Here is a 23,953-nt window from a genome sequence, read left to right on the forward strand (position 1 = left end):
AGTTAAGGCATTTATCTAAAATTCCGCAAGCAACCTCTTGAAGAGGCCCAGACACCTAGGTTCAAAGGCATAAGACCTTCTTGTATGATTTCTTTGTTATGTAACTATTAATAAATGTTCTTTTTAAAGTGTGAGCTTTTTTTTTCTTTTAGTACAAATACATGATACTTTCAAGTTACAAATATTTATCTCGGTGGCTAAGATAGCGGCCTGACTGGACGCGTTTTCCGAGGCTCCCCGGCCCTAAACCCCTTACCGCCCCTTCACTAGCGGGCAATACCCTTAAAACTTCATAAATACCAGCGCCGAAGGTGCAGCATTGATCCCGGCGCTATCGGCTGGCAGATTTGAGAGCCGCCGCCGGCGGGAGACGAGGTGGCCCGGCTCCGGCCTTCATCGGTGCGAAACTGCGTGATGGCGGCAGCGTGAACCTAGCGCCCGAGGAGTCCTCTACGCCTCAGGGCCCGGTGCGGCAGGTGACTCGGACCGCACACGGAGACCGAGAGCGGCAAACTGCCAGTGAAGACCCCCTGGAGCTGCGACTGAGCGGCTGTGGCTCCTGTCGGCGGAGACGCGATCTGGCTGGGTCGCGGCGGCGACCGGTGGAGGCCGGGCGGGCTGCCACAATACTTGAGCCCCCGGCTCCGGCCTGGTCCGTGGAGGGCAGCGACCGGGCCCTGATTCTTACATCCAGAGCGGGCGGGCAAGCGGACATCGGGGACCGAGGCTCTGAGTGCGGGTAGCGGAGGAGACCCCTTGTGGCCGGCGTGCTGGCTGGTGAGGAGGCGAGAAAAAGGAGGCGAACCAGCGGCGGGGTAACGAGGAGTGCTGAGGTCTGCACGGAAGCCCGAGCCGGCCAAGCTGCTGTGTGCCTGCACCTGGCGGACGAAGGGACATCCCTGTGGCCGGAAGGTGAGGAGCATGCCCCCTTGCTGGCGCCGGGCCCTGGACCCGAGACACCGGGGGCGGGCCGGTAACGGAACACTCTGCTGCCCACAAGACTGGAGACAGCACCAACAACAGACCCCACTGGACCATCGCAGCGATAGGCCGTAGAGGGCTGGGACTGCACCTGAGGCCCCATCTGCGAAGGGCAGCGACCGGGCCGAGAGCAGGCGGGCGAGCGGACATCAGTGACCGATGCTCTGAGTGCGGGTAGCGGAGGAGACCCCCTGTGGCTGGCGTGCTGGCCGGTGCGGAGGCGAAGAAAAAAAGAGGCGGACCGGTGGCGAGGCAGCAGGGAGTACCGAGATCTGTACGGAAGCCCGAGCTGGCCAAGCTACTGTGTGCCTGCGCCTGGCGGACGAAGGGACATCCCTGTGGCCGGAAGGTGAGTAGCGTGCCCCCCTGATTGCGCCGGACCCTGGACCCGGGACACCGAGGGCGGGCCGGTAACAGAACACCCCGGTTGCCCACAGAACGGGGGACAGTACAAGCAAACGACCCCACTGGGCCATTGCAGCGATAGGCCGTAGAGGGCTGGGACTGCACTTGAGGCCCCCTCACGCACAGCGAAACCCCTACTGGGAAGACAGGGCTACTCTACGGGAGGGGCCCTCGCCGCCCTATACCTTCGACCGGAAAAGACTCCGCACTCCCAGGCTACTACATCGGGAACAAGGCAAAACTGGAACTAGCTCCTAATCCGGTAGGGGCGCCGATTGCAGCCTGACGAGAGACCCCCTGGCCACCATCGACTCTAAAACACCGACAACATGGCCACCACGGGACGCAAAGGCAATCCCAACATAGCGGACATGCTCCACAAAAATGCCCCGAAAGCAGAGAAAGCCCCGGCGCAGTTGTCCCCTAAGACATCGGTTACCACCTCAGGCCCGGACGACGAGTCCGCTCCCATCACGAAGGCCTTTCTGGCCTCCCTCTTCAACACCCTGAGGGACGACTTCCAGGCCCTGAAGCAAGAGCTGGCGGGTGAACAGCGGGAACTGCGCAGGGACGTGGATGGTCTGGGGGAGCACATGGCGGCGATGGAGGAGGCGGACCAGGCCCGCAGCATGGAGGTGGAACGGCTCCAACAAGAAATCCTCTGCCTCCAGGACCAACAGGTGGATCTCCAAGCACATTCGGAGGATCTCGAGAATCGTTCCCGGAGGAACAACATACGGGTCCGGGGAGTTCCATTTGAAATCGGAAGGGAATAGCATCGTCGCCTACCTGCAAGAGCTCTTCCGAGAGATCATCGTGGAGCCAGGCGAATTCGAAATCCGTATTGACCGCGCACATAGGGTCGGTCCGGCGCGCCGTGCACAGGCCTCCCCTCCAGATATACTGGCCTTTCTCCCGGATTTCCCACTGAAGGAGCGCATCCTGAGGGAGGCCCGAGTGCGACAACCGATCACCTTCCGGGGAGACCCAGTGGCCCTCTTTCAAGATCTCGCTGCCATAACCCTGCTGAAACAAAGGGCCTTCAAGGTATCTACGGACATCCTAAGAGACAAAGGAGTGCCTTAAACATGGGGCCACCCATTTCGTCTCCTCTTCAAATGGAAAGGGAAACTTCATCAGCTCAGATCACTTCGGGACATGTGCACGGTGCTGGACATTGACCTACCGGAGGAGGCTGACTCAAGGGGGACTTCCCCACACTGATTGCCGGAAGGGCCTACGAGACGATCCAGAGACGGTTGGCAGACCGTGCGAAGACGACGTTCACCCAAGTCCTTTCCAAAGCCAGACCCCCTTGTGACGGCCAAAGAGCGAGAGGCGGCTGTGCAGGAGGTAGCTGACAACACAGCAGCCAAACAGTAAGGTGTTCCTGTACAAGGGTTTGCCCTCATGCAATTGCCTTACCTGGGGGATGGGGTCGGGGGACCGACGAGTCGGCCGCCGCCATGTCCTCATCTAATTTGACACTCTACGGACCTAGACTCTGTCCCGATAGGCCCGAGACTATGGGAAAAGTTATGGGGGATTGTTTGGGGGAGTATTGTGGGGGTGGTGAGGGAGTTGGGGGGACAGCGGATGCGATTGGGGAGGAGGGTTGGGGGGGGACGAGTTGGGAGAGTTGAGTCTGCGGGTAGGTGGGAGGGGGGGAAGGGGGAAGGTGTTCAGGGGGGGTTAGCTGCAGAGGCTCAGGGATCCTCCCGGTGTGGTTCACTAGAGGCAGTGTATACAGGTCCGAGAGGTCGGCGAACGCCTGGCGCACATTGCACTCCCTATATGTCCCAACTATGGCGAACTCCACGTTGAAAATTCTCACCTTGAATGTAAAGGGGCTTAACAACCCCGTTAAACGCAGTGCTGTCCTGTCTTATTTGGAGAATTCCAGCGCAGAAGTGTGCCTACTCCAAGAAACTCATTTGCTACCTAAAGACTGGCATAGAATGCGATCTAAGGCCTTCCCGTTCCAATACTATTCTTCAACACTAGAGAAAAAGGCGGGGTGGCCCTGCTGGTGGCACGCCACTTCAAAGGGAAAATAGGGGATAAAGTGGCCGAAATTAAAGGGAGATTCTTGGCTTATAACCTTCAAATCAGCGGGATGGCAATGGTCATAGGCTCACTTTACGCTCCAAACAAGAACCATTTCTCAAGGGGCCCTGGCAGACGCGTTAAAACCTAATACGAAATCAGTGCTGGTGGGCGGGGATAAAAATCTAGTAATGGGGGGCGGAGCTAGCCGGCGTTCATGGCGGACGCATAAGCGCGAAGCTCCGCGCTAGCGCCGCTAACAATTCATCAATAATCCTCACAGAGCGGCGATTATAGTGGAATTCCGGCGGGGGCTGTCCCTACTCCCCCCCGTGGACCTCCGGTGCGACTTTGGTGGAGCTGCGACTGCGGGCTCCCCCGGCGACGCCACTGACCGGAGAGCTGCAAACCAGGCCGGGATCCCCGCGCTGTCCTGAGACGCGGGGCCGGGCTGCGTCACCCGACGTGCGGCCCCTGGGTGAAGACGTCCCGCGTGCACAGTGGCCGGCGGCGGCCACGACCACTAAGGTGCCCCAAGCCCACACAGCGGACTCCCACTTCATCGACTGCACACCCTGAAGGCTTTGGGGGACTAGAGCGAGCGCCGGCGGTGAGGCGGACCCGCCGGGGGGACACACGTGGCGCAGACGGGACTCTGCTTCGCCGCGGGCGCCATTATCTCCTACCGGAGTGGCCTAACCGGCAGCCTGTCCGCTTGGAGGAGGCCCTGAGGAGCGGCGGGCGACTTCGAGATAGTGCACCCACTGCACGCGCCCTGCACCCCTAATCTGGCTGGGGGTGCCCTGACACTGAGGCACCCAGTGGGGGAGTGTAAGCTGCGGGCGCCTGCCTCGGCCGGCAGCGGTGCTGGGCAGGCAGGCCTGCACACGATTGGGACCTGACCTGTCCCATTGGGGGACCACCGGCTCAATAAGGACTGAGGGCGCTGACTTCACTATCCGCCGCAGTGATGGGCAAGGGCGACAGGACTCAAACTAAGCTGTCGTTTGACCAGAGAAGACAGAAGGTGCCGGACCCTCCGGCAGACCAGACCCCGGGAGCAGCTGCTGACCCGAGCTCCGCACTGTGCGCAGAAATTAAAGGTATGCTCAACACGATGGAGAAGGGCCTACAGGAGGGCATGGCGGCCATTGGCACCAAGATAGACGCCCTGGCATACCGGATGGATCGAATGACGGAGAGGGTGGATAAGCACGCAGAGAGGCTGGACATGGCGGAGCGCAGGCTAACGGAGGCGGAGGAGGCGCAAACAACATGGGACGCTGACCGCAAGCAGTTGGGAAGGCTGCTCCAGGTGATACAGGATAAATCCGAAGATTTAGAGGCCCGCTCCAGGCGATCCAACATCCGCGTCACGGGTGTGGCGGAGTCGACCCAGACGGGGAAAATGGAGCTATTTGTCGAGAAACTACTTAAATCTCTGCTGGGGGACGATACCTTCTCCCCTATGTTTATAGTGGAACGTGCGCACCGCACCCTGGGACCGAGGCCTCCACCGGGTGCGAACCCTAGGCCCATAATAGCAAAACTCCTCAACTACAGGGACAGGGACGCCGCCCTCCGTGCTGCTAGAGAGAAGGGAGACCTGCAGTATGAGGGGATGAACATTTCGTTATACCCTGACTTCACCTCCAAGGTACAGGAAGAGAGACGGCGATTTGTCCCCTACAAGCAGCAACTCAGAGACCTGGGCTTGGACTATGCCATGTTGTACCCGGCGCGGCTGCGCATCAACAGACAGGGCCACTCGCATTTTTTCACTGATCCCAAGGAACTACAGAAGTCCCTGAAGCAATGGATCAAGGAACATCGAGAAGACCGTTCTGCGCCTGCCGAGGAGCATGCTGGCAATGGCGAACTGGATGAGCAGGACTAGCGAGGAGAGGGGATGCAGTGGCTTCCTCATGCGGATCGGCTACACTGTCCCCTGTGATGCTCCTTGCAGGTGGAACCGAGAGAAGCCCACTCGGGGCGCACCACTGCGGCGAACGGACTACTGCACATGTTGCTGCGGGTGAGATCTGCACAAGCCTCACGGGTTATGGTGGGGGGCGGCGATTGCCATGACACTGTTAGACTGCCCTGAGGTGGCGTTGCTGGGGCCCTGCCACATGGGGCCGGGGGGGGGGGGGGGACGCCCCTTAAGGCGAGTACTATACTGCTCACATATCCTACAGCCGCACTTGCGATTGGGGGCGCTGGCGTGGGGGCGGCCTACTTATACTGCGCAGGAGGATCGACCGGACTGAGGTCGATTTGGACATTGTGTGCGCTACCTCTGCCCTGGCGCTTACAGTGCTTGCGGCTCTATTTGAGACTGCTTGGGGAAGTTTGAAGACGGGTGGGGGGGGTGGATGCAGGGATCTCGGTCACACCAGGTTGGGGTTGGTTGACTGTGGGCGGAGGGGGGTAATGGGGGTTCTGAATTCGGGGTTGTTTGGGATGTTTGGGGTAAGGTCCGACATGTGCTCTAACAGGTTAAGTTCTGCGAGGTGGGTGAGCGGCTGCCGCTACTGGAAGGGGATGGCCCCTGCCACCACGCTACGATTGGTGACCTCTTTTAATGGTAATGGCTGACACGGCTCGGGCAGACTCCCTGCGGGAGTCGGAACCCCTACGGGCTGTCACCTGGAATGTAAGGGGCTTAAATGATTACAGGAAACTCCGCAAGGTGATACACTACCTACAGAGACACCACATAGACTTGGCACTGCTGCAGGAAACACATCTCCCTAACACCAGCAGGATGCTAACACACAGGGGGCTCCAGGGGCACTCCACTTTTGCAGGTTTCACCACACACGCCAGAGGGGTCCTCACCTGGGTTAACCCGAAATCTAAGCTATCCCTCGCCCTGGTGAAGGCGGACCCGGAGGGGAGGTTTGTGTTAAGCAAGTGCACAGGCAAGGGACACAACCTATTGATCGTGAATGTCTATGGCCCGAACTATGACTCCCCTGACTTTTACGCAGCGGTTGCGGAACATTGTAATGAATGGTCTGCTGGGAATATGATGTGGGGAGGGGACTTCAATTTCACCTTCAGCCCTGATCTAGATAGGTCCACGGGCCCTGCCAGGCGCCCTGCTGCGGCGGCGCAGCGCATGCAGGCGGAAATGTTGAGGCTGGGCCTAGTAGATGTATGGAGAGAAAGACATAGCGCCAAGGGGGGGTACACGCACTACTCATCATACCACAACATCCATACTAGGATTGACTACTGGCTGACATCACACTCCCTGTTTTCCATGGTCAGGGGCTGCAGTGTGCTTCCCCGCACTCTGTCGGACCACTCCCCGGTGCTCCTGGAGTTGCACACTCCCCTGCAGAGAATCCCGCCATTCACGTGGCGATTCCCACCTTACTCGCTGCTGGACGAGGCATTCAGGGCTGACCTGGGAGAGGACATAGATAATTTCTTTACCACCAATCTGGGCTCAGTGGACACCTTCGGGACAATCTGGGAGACATTCAAGGTGTATGTACGGGGGGTGGTCATAGCAAAGCACTCCGGGGTCCTCAAGGCAATTGGAAACAGACTGAAATTCTTGGAGGGGCAGATAGCAGACTACGAACACCGCCAGCTCCTAGACCCGAGCCTGCCTGGGGATGACACCCTGCAAGAACTTTTGAAAGAATTCCACGAGGAAGCGGACAGGGAGGTACGACATTTAGGAAAGTATGCGACGGCCCGCGCGTATGGGGAGAGTGACCGCCCGGGTGCACTGCTTGCCAGGATTATGAAAGGCACTAGACGCAAACAGTCTGTAGCGGAACTGCGCTCCACTGGAGGGGTGTTACTCACAGAGGAGACACATATACTGGCGGAATTCAGGAGCTTCTATGAGGAGCTATACACCACTAAAATTTCGGGGGTGGAGGACCAAATTGACAATTACCTTAGCTACATTAAGATGCCATTCCTGGAGAATTGGCAGAGGGAATTCCTAATGGCCCCTATCCACTGCGAGGAGATATCTGACGCGTTGGCCACCATGAGAGCGGACAGTGCCCCCGGGATAGATGGTCTGACGGTGGCCTTTTACAAGGCGTACAAAGATAAGCTACTCCCCCACCTCTCCACCCTCTTTGACGAAATTTGCGAAAATGGCGCTATGCCCCCCTCTATGCGGGAGGCGCTCATCGTTACTATACTTAAGCCTGGCAAGCCCAGCGACATGCCGGGCTCATACCGCCCTTTGTCCCTTCTCAATGTGGACGCTAAACTATACGCAAAAGTACTGGCGACCAGACTGGCCCTGGTGGCGCCCGAATTGGTGGCCCCGGAGCAGGCTGGGTTCATCCCGGCTAGGAACCTCACTTACAACATACGCACGGTCCTGGGAGCCAGGCAACACACCAGACATGATACCAAAGCCATCGCGGTCTTTCTAGACATGGAGAAGGCCTTTGACTCTGTGGAATGGCCCTTCATGCGCAAAGTACTGCAGAAGCTGGGGCTGGGAGAGATCTTCCTCCAACTGCTAGGCGCCCTTTATCACCAGCCCACGGCCAGAGTCAGACTGGGAGATGCAGTCTCGGAGCCGATCTCCATCAGCAGAGGCACGAGACAGGGGTGCCCTCTTTCCCCGCTGCTCTACGCCCTAGTGGCGGAGCCACTGGCGTGTGCGATTCAGGAATACCACTCGTACGAGGCCATCAATTACCCCACCTATAAGTTGGGTATTTCCACGTATGCGGACGACACCCTTCTTTACGTCAGGGACCCGGCCAATAACATTGCATCGGTACTGAGGGAGGTTGTGAGGTTTGGCGCGTTATCCGGGCTGAAGGTTAACTGGGAGAAGTCAGTCGCCTTCCCACTGACCCCAATTACTGTCCCCTTCGAGATGGACTACCCGCTCCAATGGTCCTCTGAGCCGATAAGATATCTGGGCATTATGCTGCACACGGACCCGGACGTCCTGCTAAGGGAGAACTACGGGGTTGCCTACAGCAAACTCGTGGATAACGTTGAACTCTGGATTAAGCTCCCGCTGTCACTGGTGGGACAGATCGCCTTAATGAAAATGGTCATTCTCCCGAGGTTCCTATTCCTATTCAACAATCTCCCGATTGTTCTCTCGAAAGCCTTCTTTGCCACTCTAAACAAACTCCTGGTGAGATTGGCGTGGGCGGGAAACAACCTAGGGTGCAATGGCGGGTACTGCAATTACCGTACGAGCAGGGGGGATTGGCGGCCCCAGATCTGGAGCGCTATTACAGGATCGCACAGGCCTCCCACCTCCACACTTGGATTCATGGCAACCAAGACATTCCGCACGTGATCCTGGAACGACTGTTCGCAGACCCTACCCCACTTCCCACTACCATATGCGGCCCCAAAGACCGTAGGGTTGGCGTTCTGGACTCCTTGCTATCCACCAACCACGCATGGCATTCCATTGTGCAGAGGCAAAACAAGGAGCTGATGTACGCTCCCAACATGCCTATACAATGGGCGCTCTGGCTGCCGACCTTGGCGGAACCGGGTGTCCACAGGGCCCTCCACGAACTAGGTGCACGCACTCTGGGGGACCTATTTGTGAATGGCAAGGCGAAGACGTGGGCGCAGATCTCGCATCGGGGGGAGAGCTCCACGTTACTCCAACGCTTTCAGTACCATCGAGTCCGTAGTGCCCTCTCGGAACTACTGGGCCCGGATATGGAGGAACCCCCCGCAGTCCCGGAACTGATGTATGTTATAGACAGCGACTCGCCAAAGAAGCTGCTCACTAGGCTGTACAGGATAGGACACGATCACACGGCACTGCGCTACACGAGGGCGCGATTAGCCTGGCAGGCTGACCTGGGCACCCACGTCGATGATGACATGTGGGCATACTGCTCTGCGGCCACAAGGCGCATTTCCCTGAACGGGAGGCACCGTTTGGTCCACTTTAAATTTTTGCAAAGGGTATACCATACACCGGAACGGCTCCACAGGTACGGCCTCCGCGACTCCCCACACTGCGAGAGGTGCCGGGCACAGGTTGCGGACTTCTTGCACTTAGCCTGGTACTGCCCGGGGGTCCAGAGATACTGGGCAGGCGTATTCGCTGAAATGAGCACTATAGTGGAGGTGGACCTGGCCATGGACCCAGCCCTCGCCCTAATGGGCTATACGAAATCGATGCCCGTCTCGATTAGGAAGCTGGTGGGCATGGGGATGCTCCTTGCGAAGCGAGTAGTTGCATTATGTTGGATGAGGGGGCCATTACCTACACTCAAGCGATGGGCTAGCGATATGAAGTACTGTAACACGCAGGCGGAGACATACAGTGAGCTCCTTCCGCCCAGAAGCCGCCCCAAGAACTTTTGGGGGCTGTACCAGACCCACTTGTCCTCTAGGACGGACGGGGATGTCTCGGAGGAAGGGGAGGGAGAGGAACTGGAGAGTGTCCTGCAAGAGCCACCTGATTCACCTGCCCGGTGTGTTCCCCCGCACACCTAGCGCGCTATAGGCGTTAGGAAACACCCCATCCATAGAGGCGTGAGGTGGGAGGGCAACACCTTAGATGGAGGAAAAGTGGTAGGCTGCACTAGACACAACAGGTGTTAGCGACGCCTGAGGACTTACTCGGGGAGCACAACTGAGGGACCAGATATGGGGAGGGGGGGTGTTCACGGGGTTAGGGTTTGGTTGGGAGAAAACGTAAAAATTTACTGCTTTGTTCATTTATTCCAAATGCACGCTACTCAACAGATGGTACAAGCCTACAGAGGAGAATTTCCATCCATCGACCTCCGGCTAGCGCTTACATTGGACTCTATGATGTTAAGGTATACTGGTACATGCCATTGTTGTTGCACGGAGACCTAATGCCGGCCCGAGATGGGTTGTAGGCGAGCTTTTTCTGTACTTTGTGAGGTGCTTTTTCCTAATAAAATAAATAAATAAATAAAAAAAAAAAAAAAAATCTAGTAATGGACTCCAACATGGACAGCTCGGGCCATCGCCATGGGTTCGCAGGAGCACTCTCTGTGGAGGGGAGCCAATGGTTAATGGACAGGGGATTTGTAGATCTATGGAGAAAACATCACCCTACCACCCCAGGCTCCACTTTTTACTCCCACGTACACCACACTTACTATGTCCAACCCCTTTCTTTAGTATAAGTAAGGGATCCCTGGCAACAGGACTTTAGATTATACGTGGACGAAACTCTGAAGCTGAGTCCTGAAACTTCGACACACTATATCGACTGGAGGACTGAAGAATCTCCCTTGGGGTTAAGGAGTGACTCCCCTGCCCAAGCAGACACCAAAGAAGCATCTTGCCGATCTGCATTTCCGAAGATCCCGCCGGACTCCGAAGTATTTGCGACTCAGGACACTGACTTCCAGACTTCTCAGAGGCCGACACGAGATCCCAGCAGAGCAGAGACCCGCAGCCCTCACGAGTGACGTGGAACTGGAACTCCTGGACACCGTGCACATTTGCTAGTGCATTGGCTTCCCGAACTTTCCAGAAGTTGTGCATTGGGCTAATTCTAGTCCAAGCCTCGAGCACCATCTGCACCAAAGATTGTGGGCCTACACTCCACGAGTGTTTCGTGAGTCCACTTCTGGCATTTCTGCTCGAGGCCCCTTCGCGATCCCTGGTCCGTCGACTGGTGGGTTCCCTCAAAGGTAACTCTACTTTTCCTTGGGCTTCCCTGGTTACTCCAGACGTGCCCTGACTCTCCACCGCGTGGTGAGTCCCTCAGACCTTGCTGGTCTGTACTGTAGCCGATTTCTACTTCCTGTGTGGGTTGCTGTTGCTAAGGCTTGTTGGGTCCAATCTAGAAACCGACACCGCAGCACTCGACATCCTTTGTGGGACAGCTCAAATCCAGCACCTGGTCGTCGTCGACACCTTCTGGTCCTCATGGCTGAAGAGTCTAGCTACACCTTTCTTCACCTGAAATCACCCGACATCGGTGGGCATCTGCTCATCTCCTTCCTGGTCACTGGCAAGTGACCCAGACTCTGTCCCCTCTTCTTTCAGGTTCTTCTCATCCTTGATCCAGGCTTGGATCCACCCGGACACTTTACACTTCAGCAGCATTTTGCAGCAGATCGCCATTGAAAATGACGACGAAACCCGACACATAAAGACACCTATACACCCGGCTTCCCTGGGTGAGGTAACTCGAGTGCTCCTGTGGGTGTTGACTCTAGAACCTCCTAGTTCTAAAGGTGTTTGCTCCAAGTCCTCTTCTAAGTGTCCTTAACCCCTTCGCTGCGGGCCGATTCCCCCGCTGTGCTGTGGGGGAGGGGCGCACACAGCGCCCCCATGCTCATGAGTCATGACCACGCCCGTTCCTTAGAACGCCCAGCACAGCAGGGGAATTAACCCTGCGTGTGAGCGTTCTAACGATCATGACGAGCTCAGCTCGTCATGAGCGTGGGAGGGGTTAATCTTTAAAATTCCGACCGCGACTTTCACCATAGAAGCTAATGGTGATTTGCGGCTGTGTTTAGACCCTGCACGCGTCCCCGTGGGTCCCCTGTGTCACTACCTTGGGTGGATTCGGGTGGCCCCAGCAGTTCTACAGGCTCTAGGCCTTGTCTCTATGACAGTCGTTGTTTTTATACCACTTTCTTAATATATGGTTTGGTACGCCCCTGGGGCTCAACATATATTGTGCTAATTTACTGTGTGCTAATTAAGTTTACTGAATGTACTTTTGCCTCTAGCCTCATAAAGAGGGATGTGTTTAGAATAAATACATATATTTATATATACTCCTGGTGTCTTCGATTGTTACTGCATATTTCTGGATTGCTTTGATATGATCAGTTACAACTTGTCTGGAACACATGCCGTAGTACCCTTGTACTGTTGTTTTCTTACTTGAAATTAATTAAAATAAAGTTTATAAAAAAAAAAAAAAAAAAAATATATATATATATATATATACTCCTGGTGTGGTTCTCCTTTCATTTGGTCATTCACAAGATTATAGACTGTTAAAACAAGCTGCTTCACCTTCCTTCAAGACTTAGCCTGAAGATGTCTCTCCACAGCTACCACTAGGATAGCTTTCTATAAAGGTTGTCTTAAACCTACCATCAATAAGGGTCGTTTGGACTGGTGCAAGGTGCCCACTAGAATAGTGGACAGCATATGCCAGGCCTACGTCTCACAGAGACCTAAAAAGGCTACTATTTGGTCATGAAATGTTTCTAACATAGATGTTTGAACTGTTAATGCATTATGACGTTGCCTTTTTTACTGTAGTGAAAATCGAATGTTAAAAAAAAAATTACTTGCAGCACAGGTTTATCTTGGACTTATGTTTTTCATGGTTTCTGATGAAAGAGTCCCTGGAAGACCTTTCGAAAGTGTTCACCAATATGAAAAACACTTCTCTCCCCTAGTAGTTGAACATGGCCATTTCTAAATTAATGGGACCACCCTTTAAAGCCATATGAAGATCAAATGTCAAACATTTGATCTGGACAGTTGCAATCCTCTTGGTCATTATTAAGCTAGAGGTTTTCCTCTTTGCAAAGTCTCACATCTTTCCTTCCTTAGGTTATCTCAGATTTCCATATTGTATGATTTTCTTTCCTACTGTCTTTCTGCACACTGCATCCCCAGCCGTGAGAATTCTCCACCCATTAGATGCTAAGAAATCATTGAATGAGATATTGGTTGAAAAAGACGTGACCTGTGATAATCCAAACTTCTTTTTGTCAGTTATGGCGCTGCTCTCCCAGATTTGTCCTGTACAAATAAGACCATAGAGAGAAAGCAACTGCTCGGAGAACGACTCTCATCCTGCACATTAGTGGGGCTACCACTTGGCTATCAGGTTATTCCTGAACCAAACATTATGCGTTGTTTCTGACTCCTTGACCCATGCCATTTGACTTATTTGGCTAACTGACTTCATTTTTTTAAACCAGAAACAAAACAAAAAAATTCCTCTTCGTGGCTTGCTTTCTTCATTTTGACGCATTTTTAGGTTTTGCCTGCACAGAGGCTTGTGCTGTGGATGCGAAATCTCCTGTATTTAAAAAAAAATAATAATCGATCTTAAAATGGGTTCATAGCCTTCCCTTTACTTACCATTGGCTGGCACTCTTTCTCTCAGTTAACATGTTTATTGTTTGATTAATTTCATTACAATCCACATATGAAAATCAAAACTTTAAAAACATTAGAGAATATTTTTCACTGAGTTCCTCCCATCATGCTCAATACAATAAAGCAATACAATTGTTAATATAAAATTTCTTCTAGGACAAGTTAACCTTTGCTTAGGTGAAACCACATGGCGGCATAGTATCAATAAATACAATTAGTAAAAAATAGGTTACTTCTAAAAGCAGCAGGTAGAGCACCAACTTGAAAAAGAGCATCCCAAAGTTAATGTACAATTCAAAGTAACAATAGTCAATGCCAAGTTGTTGAATTCAGGTTCTGTGTTTTGAGGCATGGGCTAAATACACTGGTTTTGCTGGAGAGCAGCTTCAAAGATGTCCCTTTATTATAACCACCTGTCCTTGTTCCCTGGTTTTGACACTGGGCCTGGAATTTACTAATTAAGCTTGCGATATGCAAGATGGATAAAGAGTGTGAAGCTAATATTTAAAGCTCTGGATTCAAGGCCTCGATGATACCCTGCCTACAAGACCGGACTCCCAATCTGTTCCACTCTGGCCTCAGTTTTGATCTGTGCAAGGACCGCAATGCTGGGCAGAGGAATACAACATGCTCTAGAGACTCAACCGATTCCCCGCAACCCCTGCACAGAAGGTCATCTGATGGGTCCCCCAAAGGGCTAGATGTTTCAGAAAGTGCCATTCCCCCAGTCTAAGTGCCATAAACCCGCAGATATAGATGCAGGGGGTATGTGCAAGCCAGATATGATGGAAGAGAGGCCAACTGAGTTGATTACTGCCCATGCGTGCTTGCGTTTGGCAAAGGTCACTTTGCCAGAAGAATAGGAACACATTCGGATGCGCTTTTTGATACTTATTTTAAAATCTGTGTTACTTGGGTTGAGGTTCCAAAGGTCACTTGCTGATAATTGCTGTACGCATTCGTGAAAAAAACGACTGTGTGACCTGCCAAGATTGCTAGAGCCGATATCTGACCATAACAATGACTCGAGGGAACCAGCTACAGCCTGCCTTAGTTGTGGCACATTTTTAGATAAGTGCCTGCGATTAATATATCATAATTTAGAAGGCCTAGTTCTAATCGAATCTGTGCAGCAGATTCAGATTTTGGCAGCTGAAGGACCCTTTTGTAAATCTTGGTCACATGTTGGTTTCATGTAGTACTGAGTTTACCCAGGGAGATTTTGAAGCAGTATGACAACGTGGGGCCTATTTTAGCTCTCATGACTTCCAACATTGGGCTAGTTTCAGACCTGTACTTTTTTTAGAATGTTTTGAAAGGTTCACTTGAAGGGCCATGGCTTTCATAGTGATGTCGCTGCGATGTTTGAGAAAAGTGCCCTTAGAGTCAATATTGATCCCCAAGGATTTATATGATTTTCCTATAGAGAGTCCAGAGTTATGACAAACCACCACCTCCATGATGCTTCTTGCAAATATGACCACTTGAGTTTTCTTTAAGTTTACCTCCAAGTTGTCCATGGCAGTATAACTATATAATTTATTTAGCAGTCGTTGCAGCCCAACTCGGGTAAGGCTGAAGAGGACAAGGTCATCAGCATATAGAAGGTTGCTTAACTGAACACCGCCAATCTTGGGGGGGGGGGGGGGGGGATGACTATATATTGGGGGGATGACTATTTATTGCGTCTAGCTCCGCTGAGAGGTCGGCAATGAACAGATTAAAGAGCAGCAGAGCTAGCACGCATCCCTGTTTGACTCCCCTTGTTGTCGTTGTGATTTTTCGAGATAGGTGTGAGCCGGTACCAAGCTTGACTTGTATCCAGGTGTTGGTGTGTAATTGTACTATTGCGTCCTGGAGTTTGACCGGGATTCCCCATTTCGTTAGCTTGGCCCAAAGTGCTTCCCTTGGAACCCCGTCAAAGGCAACTTTGAAATCAACAAAACAGCAATAAACCACCTTGGATTAAACTATTGCATTATCAATAAGTATTGATAGGGCCAGTAAGTTAGACATGGTGCCAGAGTTTGCAGTGAAGCCTGTTTGATTTACTTGAAATCAGTCCTTTCAGGTCACCCCGAGAGCTCAGTTCTTCGAGTAGAATCCTCGCAAAGTGCTTCGCCTAATTGTCCAGTAAGGCTATCCGCCTGTAGTTGTTTAGGGATGAATGAGAGCCAGACTTGTAGATTGGATGAATTTTTGCCCCTCGCCAAGAGTCTGGTATAATTGAGCTCCTTAGCGAGTAATCAAAAAGGATTTCTAGCTGCTTTGACAAGAGAGAGTTGTTTGTTTTATACAGGGCCTGTGGCAGGTGATTTGGGCCTTGCGCTTCATCTGATCTTGCTTTAGATTGTATTTTAGCCAGCCTTGTTTGGGTGATAGAGGTTTTCTCGCTTAGATGTTGCAGCAACTCTTGTCCGCAATACTGGCACTGCTTAGGGAGCATCTTTAATCAATGTGGTGTTGATTGCTATAGATTCTACTCCTCCATTAGCCCAGAAACGACCAGTCAAAAATGTTGCTTGAATTCCGGATTTTACTTTCCCAGAAGAGCATGCAGCAAAATTGTTCAGGGTGGTGGTGTTTAACCTTTTCCTTGCTTCCTGTTGGTCAGCACCCCTCCTCGCCTCCTTCTTCCTGATGTTCGTGCTGATGTGTAGACTGTTCAAAGTACTGCTTCCGGTTTATAGTGTCCTTCCAAAGCAGGTTCCTACAGCCTGGTACTCTCTCTTTTTTTTATTTATTTTTTATATGTGTACTTTTTGGGTGACACATGCCAAACAGCTGCAGCTCTAAGAGCTACCACCATGGCACACATGCTTGTGGGTATTCAATACCATCATTATCCTTTTATAAACTAATAAAAATCGAGCACGGTACTACCTTGCAATGTGTACAGAATATTTCCTGGGTTTCCCAATCAATTACAGCTTTAATGAGCTCCCCAGTCCGTCATGAGACTGGCACAGTAGAAATAAATTCCACTTCTATCAGTAATCTTTCTGTCCTCTTTAACATCCATCACGCTAATGGCACGCGCTAAAACATGTTGCACAGCGGCACAATCTGCTATGCAACATGGTTTAAGTAAAAAAAATTAAAAACAATATAACGCGGCCAACATTGACCATGTCACAATAAATCGCTCCTAAGCAGTCATTGTTGCTTAATAGCCGTAATGATTGAAGGATGCTGCTGCTATGCTCACATGATTTTGTACAAGCTCATACCTGCAATTCTAACTCTACAATGTCTTTTTTTCTTATTTTTTTAGATGCAAAATATTCGATAAGCATCTAACAGTGTTGGCAAAAAAACATATTGAGACCAAGTTCATCAAACTGAATGTTGAGAAAGCCCCATTCCTAACTGAGAGGCTTCGCATCAAAGTGATACCGACTTTAGCACTTGTGAAAGATGGAAAAACTAAAGATTATGTGGTTGGCTTCACGGACCTGGGCAACACAGATGACTTCACTACAGAGATCCTGGAGTGGCGACTAGGTTGCGCTGATATCATTAATTACAGGTAATACTTGCATTTGAAAACAAAATTCTTAATCCGGCATTACTCTCTCTTTTGCAGAAAGTTACATTTTACAACTGTTGATGTTTTATGCTTTTGAAGTCTATTTTCCAAAACATTTTGCATTTTGGAGCAGAATACCTTCAAATGTTTTAGAAAGTAGGATGTATTGTGTAACTGATTATGATGATTAAAAGGTATAGGAAGCTGTGATCTAGTGTGATCCTGCTAAGAAAATGCGGAGTTTATAACCCTGCAATTACAGTGTGGGTGGCAGTTTGATAGTGGTCACTTTTAGGCAATTAATTTTTTAAAATTTTTATTTTGTATAATATTGAACATGTATTTAGGGTAGCAGTGGAGAGGTCTACAAAGATTTCTCATAATATCGTACACATGTGCCTTACATTCTCTTTTTATTTATGTGGTTTGCGAGATGTCAGCATTTCCTTATTATGAACTCCTGTGTCTGTCTCCTTTGTGCTTTAAGGCAGACTGATCAATTGATATCTCATCTCTTAATTACTGAGCTCTCACCTTTCCTAAACCTATTCTTTCTGTATCATTTGAGTTGAGTAATGTGCCGGACAGAGGAAGTCCAATCTATACTCCTTAATATCTGGATATAGCATAATGATGAACTTAGTTTTTTTTGTACTGTTAGTGAAGTTTAACATGAATGGCAATCGGCTGTAGATGGTAACATAGTAAGTACTTTCAAAGAACATTTATTTACAAGCATTCATGATAAACATGTCATTTTGTAAAGATATGGATGAGGGTTTGACATTTCACTTACTTTTTTTCATTTTACATTTTCAAAGTAATTTCTTAATCATATGTTATAACTTAATCTCATTGGAAGAGGCTGGTTTGAGGAACTGAAAACATGACACAGATCTCACAATCTAAACGTAAACCTGTTTAGATAGCATTGCTGTATGAGCTTCTAAAGTTAGAAACGCTGCAGGTATTGTTATTTATAGTGCCTGCCACCAGCAAGGCAAAGTAGTATATTCTCTAATTGGGCCCACTTACTTGTGGAACTTGAAAGACTATTAATAGATTGTGTTGGATGTTTATTGGTGTTTGTATGAGAATAATAGAAGATGTTCAGTGTTAAGCTTAGAAGTGTTTTGTATTGATGATGGGTCATTATGATGCAGCGTTGTTTATGCTGGAGTAATCTTTCTCTTTCTGATTGTTACTGTACTGTTGGGTTGGGAGTGCTTTTTTCATGTATTTGACATCAATGCTATGTTGAGCTTGAGAGGATGTATGTTTTTGTCTAATGTATGATCCTAATATGACCATTTGAAGGTGCATCTGGAATGATTGTGCAGGATGGCATTGAGTGTAGGGTGTTTTGTATCCAATTGACCCAGAATATCTGATATATGAAATGCTGGCTGCATGTTGTAAGTGATTTTTATAATGTAATATTGGGATGGATGTGTCGCAAGGTTGGGGTGTGTGTGGGATCTGAAACCAAAAAGGAGTCCTTTACTAAACTAGAGTTGCCATGTATATATCCTTATAGATTGAGGATTCCGTCTCAGTCAAACATGGCAGGCATACGCAAGACAACATTTCAATTTTAGATTTGTCCTTACTGGGTAAAAGGGGCGCTTTATAAATTGCATTCCATTGTTCAATGAGTACTGCTGGTGTTATTACAATAAAAACAATTCAAGAAACCCCATGTACGTCACCAACGTGCCAGGCAGGGGCCGTAGCACTTGCCCTCCATAACTGCTGTTGCTTTATAGCTACTCATTTTAGATGAGCACCCAGAAAGTTGAAGTATAGTTGAAGGGCCGGTATGAAAACGTGCATGCAGGTAGTGCATGAACCTTGGTTCTGAGACCATCCACGATACTACAGGGCCATACAGAGGTTTGGAAGCCTAAATAAGAAAATATTCGATAGCCTGCTCATACCCCACCCCAGGGTCTGATAGACATATACAAACTAGTCATTCCTGTTGGGAGAACCTGATGGAGAGAACTAAATGGAAAAATGTGTCAATATTATGCCAGAAATAGCCAGAATGTAACAAAAACACCACAATATGTCAATGAATGATTACCACAATGAAGCCCTAGCCCATCCCCATCAACCACAAATGAGCGAACACATCATAGCAGATGCTGCAAACATGTCTAGGCTCGCATTGGCCACTCAAGAACCCTTGCAGTCCTTTGCTCACTTTCATGCACCAGGGGTGTGGAATTTAACAAAATATCTACTTGTCCATGCGGCAGGTTGCTTCATAAATCTACTTGCCCTGTAACAAAACCCACTTGTCCCATGTATTGCGGCGGCAAATTACAGCAGCAATCTCATTATATAAGAGTTCTGATATAACCTCTCTAATTATGCCAGGGCTCGTACCATAGTAGGGTTGCATACTAGCAATTCCCTTATGCTGCAACATTTTTGCAGGTCCACATACTGGGCTGAAGGTATTGGTAAGAAATAGTTCAAGGGTTGGAATGCCCTTTTGAGTCTGTGTAAACCTACTAACATGCGTGTTGGGTTTGCACCAACTCTTTTCTAATATTTTCCCATACTGAAAAAGGTTGGAAATTTACTCCTGACAGTCGCAGATGTAAAACTTCTTCCAGGGTTGGGAAAAAGTGGTTAGAGGAAAAGTGAACTTGAAATAAAGATTTTCACATGACCCAATCTACACATGCACATGTGCTCATGCTCAAATGCAGTTCATAAATAATTTCTAGGAGTACTATTTCTTGGCCTACTTCTGTCAATTCTTTTGAATTCATGGAAACTGTATATATGCACTTAAAGCAAGGATATATACCATGGATGCACTTTTGAGACTTTCGTTAATAATTGGGCTTCTAATTAGGCCTGGCGTTAACCATGACCTATTGTGTTTAATAAAATTCTGTCTTTCTTTCGCTCTCTTTTTCTCTCCATCTATCAAATGGCTTCACTGTCAGTGACAGTATTCTGCTCTTTGACAAGGAGCATATTAGCACACAAAGTAGTTTTGTTCATGGCCCGGAACTGCTGTGGCAATGTGTGCTTTTTAAGACCAAAAAACAATTTTTGCTTTTGCCCATGCTTGTTAGAATGGTGAGGTCCCAGCAGCTCACACACAGATACGGTTTTACAAAAACTATGCCTGAACAAGTCACGCATTGACAAAACCAAAAGGCTGACCACCAATGTCAGACCTATTGGCTTTGCCAATGCTTGTTTATTTTTGTTTCCGGTAATCGTATTTAAACTGGTTACACTGATTTTCCATTATGAATATTTTTTGGGAAATACAAGCATACATTAACATGTTACTAAATGATGCTGCAAAGATATGGTAGCTAAAATCTTACAGTAGCAAAATGTTTTTTTCCTAATTGCATTTTTTTAAAACATTTTATTTTGAAAGCAAAGAATCATCACTCTTGCTTTGAAGTTTCCGCAAATATTTGCATATAATCAGAGAGCATTCTGGGAGCATTATACATAGCCTCATATTACTAAACTTTGAAAACATGTATACACATTTATACTGAAACCACCGTCGGTAGTGCAGGCCTAGCTTACAGCGTTTACTTTTAGTGCTCACCCTAATAATAAAGGCTTTGCATTAATGAACCATAAATACAATCTTGAACAGCATTTAACACATGGACACAAATATTACCTAACTGCAGACATTGCCCTTTCCTGATCCATAAAGTGATACTGTAAACAGGCAGCCAAAGGGTTTGTGCTGTAGGGGGTTGGGCCTACTTGTCCCAAGGACAAAATACATTTGAAAACTTGTTGCCCTTGACCCCAAACAATATGTCCCGGGAGTCGGGCTATAGAAATTCCACATCCCTGATGCACAATTGAATTCATACTTCTGCCCTTGCATTCTCTTTCCTCTCTCACACAGAGTTGATCTCATCCTAGTCACTCTTCTCATAATCAATTCTATCACTTGTTCTACTTTCACTCACATTCATCGTGCTTGTACTTCACTTGCTCTTCATCACTCCTCCTTGTCTTCCCTCTCCATGCTCTCAATTTTTAATTACACTGACATTTAGCTCGTGCACAATCTAGCTAATGCACTTTTCCTAGTACAGAAAATCATAACCCCTCTCTCCAACCTGCACTGATTGAAGAGCATAAGAGGTCCTTTACTAAGATTCCCTACCACCACCTAAAACCTTCAATTCACCAGGTAATATAGAGCCCCCATTAGCACCAAGTCACCATGTGAAAGGGACTTTGATCTAATTTTTTTTTAATTATACATGCATATATCTGGGGCCTGAAGTGATTCAGACTTCTCCAAATCCACTGGGGTCATGCATCAGGTCCTCTATAATCTGTCTCATACCAGGACGATGGAGAAAGGAAAGTGCCAGCTGTACACTAGAAGATCCCTCGTATTCTTGTATTCAGTAGGAAGAAGAATAACAAGAGGAGCAAGTGAGCCTTGCTTTCTGGACGGCCAGAGTAGTGGATTGCTGGCCAGAGAGGCCCGCACGTTGCCATAATAAAATAGTTTAACATTAGGGCTGAATATACTTAATAAAAAAGGCAGGTATTACTGTGAAAATTGTTTATCAGTTTTATAGTCCCATTTTTAGGTCTCGCCTTTTCCATTCCGAAGGAATGGGAAATGGAGAGAATTCAAGTGCTCAAAATACTCGTGAAACCAAGGGCTTTTTGGTGCGGTTTTCTTCGAGTTCACGTGAATCACGTGACCAAACAAGCACGCGCATCAGCCTCCCTCCCTCCTAATTGCATTTTTTCACGGCCGCCACCACATCAAAGGGCTTCTCCCAGCGTGTGCTCTGCGGCTTCTCCTCCCCTAATTATTCATGGCTGGCCGGCCGTACTTTCAGTTTCCCGGCCGCTCTTGTTTTTGGTTACATCTGACTCTTAATGCGTTCCTCTCAAACAGTTCTGAGTGTTTCATTTGACGTCACAGCTGACAGAGCTTTCTTTTACCCCATAAGTCTGTATATCTCACTTGTGCATAAAATCCCCGAATGGTCCGTCCAAGTTCCTCCTGCCAAATTCGGTTTGTGTCTTTTCTCAACAATTATTATTACCCGACTCGTCCTGATGGTAGAGATGAGAATCCAATCTCATCAGATCTCCGCGTGTTTAGATTATCAAATGTTTTAGCAAGCAAGCACACAAACTCTGTCTGCTCACAGAAAATGAATAGCGCGAGAAACGCCATATCCACACTTTCAAGGCCTGCAACAGCTCTCCATCATCTCACGTTCGCAATTACCCCCAAACAATAGGCTTTGCGGGTGACGTAACTTTCGGTCCACCTGAACTGCGTAGGAGTCATGCTTTCCGATCAGCTCCCATTTTTGTAGACTAAATGATTAAATAAAAGTGAAAACAAAGGCATCCAGGGCAAAGGAAATTCTCATGGGGAAAGATCCAACATCTGAATGTCTGATTGGTGCAGTAAATAACGTGTTTGCTTGGAAGCACCTTCAACAGGTTTTCTTTCCTATTATGCATTGCATTCTGGTACATTTAGTTCTCTCAACATCAAAATCCATGGGCGGAAAGCACAAGAAAAGTGCAGTGTAAAATAATTGCTGCTTTGCCTAATAGTATTTGAATCTGCAAAGCACATAGGCCCTAGTAGCCTTTTCAGCATACACACTTTTGTATAGAAATATAATGATTTCAACAACAATTGCATAGCCCTTTGTCAATATATTTACATAGCTCTACCTTTATCCACATCCTTGGTCTGGAACTGGGTCTAAAATTACATTTCTAATACAACTGAAACAGCCTTACCGCAAACATATATCAAACAAGCATTTGCAATGCAATAGGTCTCACATTTGCGAGAGTTTGAGCTGTTGGCATTGTAAATTATAATGCCTTTTATTTATGTGTTTTGAAAACACACTTTGAACTATAGTCGTTGCTTACAAGCAAGTCTGGCAGTAAAAAAGGTGAAGTTATTTCCAGCCTTGTTTCTCCTAAGCAACGACTATAAGTACAAAGTGCGTGTTTACACACTGCTTGCAGGTTTTAAAAGCACATAAAGAAAAAGCATTGTCATTTAAAATGTCAGTAGCTCAAACTCTCGCAAATGCGAGACCTATTGCATTTCAAATGCTTGTTTTTAACATTTCTTAATGTCTCCAATTGCATGGCTTAGTCAGCAGTGAGACAAGCAGGCAGGCTGAAGCACAAGTCGTTTCTGTACTTGACAATGCCAATCCCTGCCAATCTTGCATATATGGCCCAGTGCTGATGTGGTGACATTAGAGTAAACAACCCGCACAGTGTCCAGCGACGCTATAACTCTGCCCGCGCCTAGACAGGTACAAAAGGAATCAACATGCCTTGGGAAACCAGCTTAGGACAATTTCTTTTTTTTAAAACCAGGCTTGCCACCCAGAATTGAAGAACCTTCGTTGGCAAAAATAAATGCTGTGATGCCCACTAGCAACAACCGACACAAATTACTGCAGTACCTTGAGGTAAACCTCAAGCCAAAAGTACAGGACGGTATTGGGGCCATTTGTTAAGGGGGACCCACCTTAAACTATCACTTTAATCTTTGTTAGGGGGGTCTCTAAATGAACCTGAGCTCAATACTCATAGCTATGGCACAGAGCAGACTGCCTTAATTTAGATGCAATGTGTAAAGTATTTATACAATATCAAAACAGTAATTAAGTCAAAACGCAACACTAGAAAAATCCCAAACCAATTTAGAAAAATTGCCAACATTTTAAATAAAAGAAATTGACACCAACAAAATTACAAAATCCAATAAGGAGAATCAGAGATATGAATTTTTAAAGTTTTACGGTTCAAAACAGTGGCAAGAAGCATTTTGCACCAACCAAGGTCTTTTAGTTGCGCTGGACTGGTACCTAA

The 23,953-nt window shown here is 48.6% G+C and overlaps 1 protein-coding gene across 1 annotated transcript in view; it reads left to right on the forward strand.

The window, feature by feature from the left end:
- TXNDC9 (thioredoxin domain containing 9) overlaps positions 1-23,953 on the forward strand; it is a 90,773-nt gene that overhangs the window by 56,203 nt on the left and 10,617 nt on the right. The window contains exon 4 of the mRNA XM_086934730.1: positions 16,805-17,059. Coding sequence (XP_086790856.1) covers positions 16,805-17,059 — 255 coding nt within the window. The remainder of the gene's footprint in view (positions 1-16,804; positions 17,060-23,953) is intronic.

Source organism: Lissotriton vulgaris, chromosome 8 (assembly GCF_964263255.1).
Source record: "Lissotriton vulgaris chromosome 8, aLisVul1.2, whole genome shotgun sequence".
NCBI lineage: Eukaryota > Metazoa > Chordata > Amphibia > Caudata > Salamandridae > Lissotriton > Lissotriton vulgaris.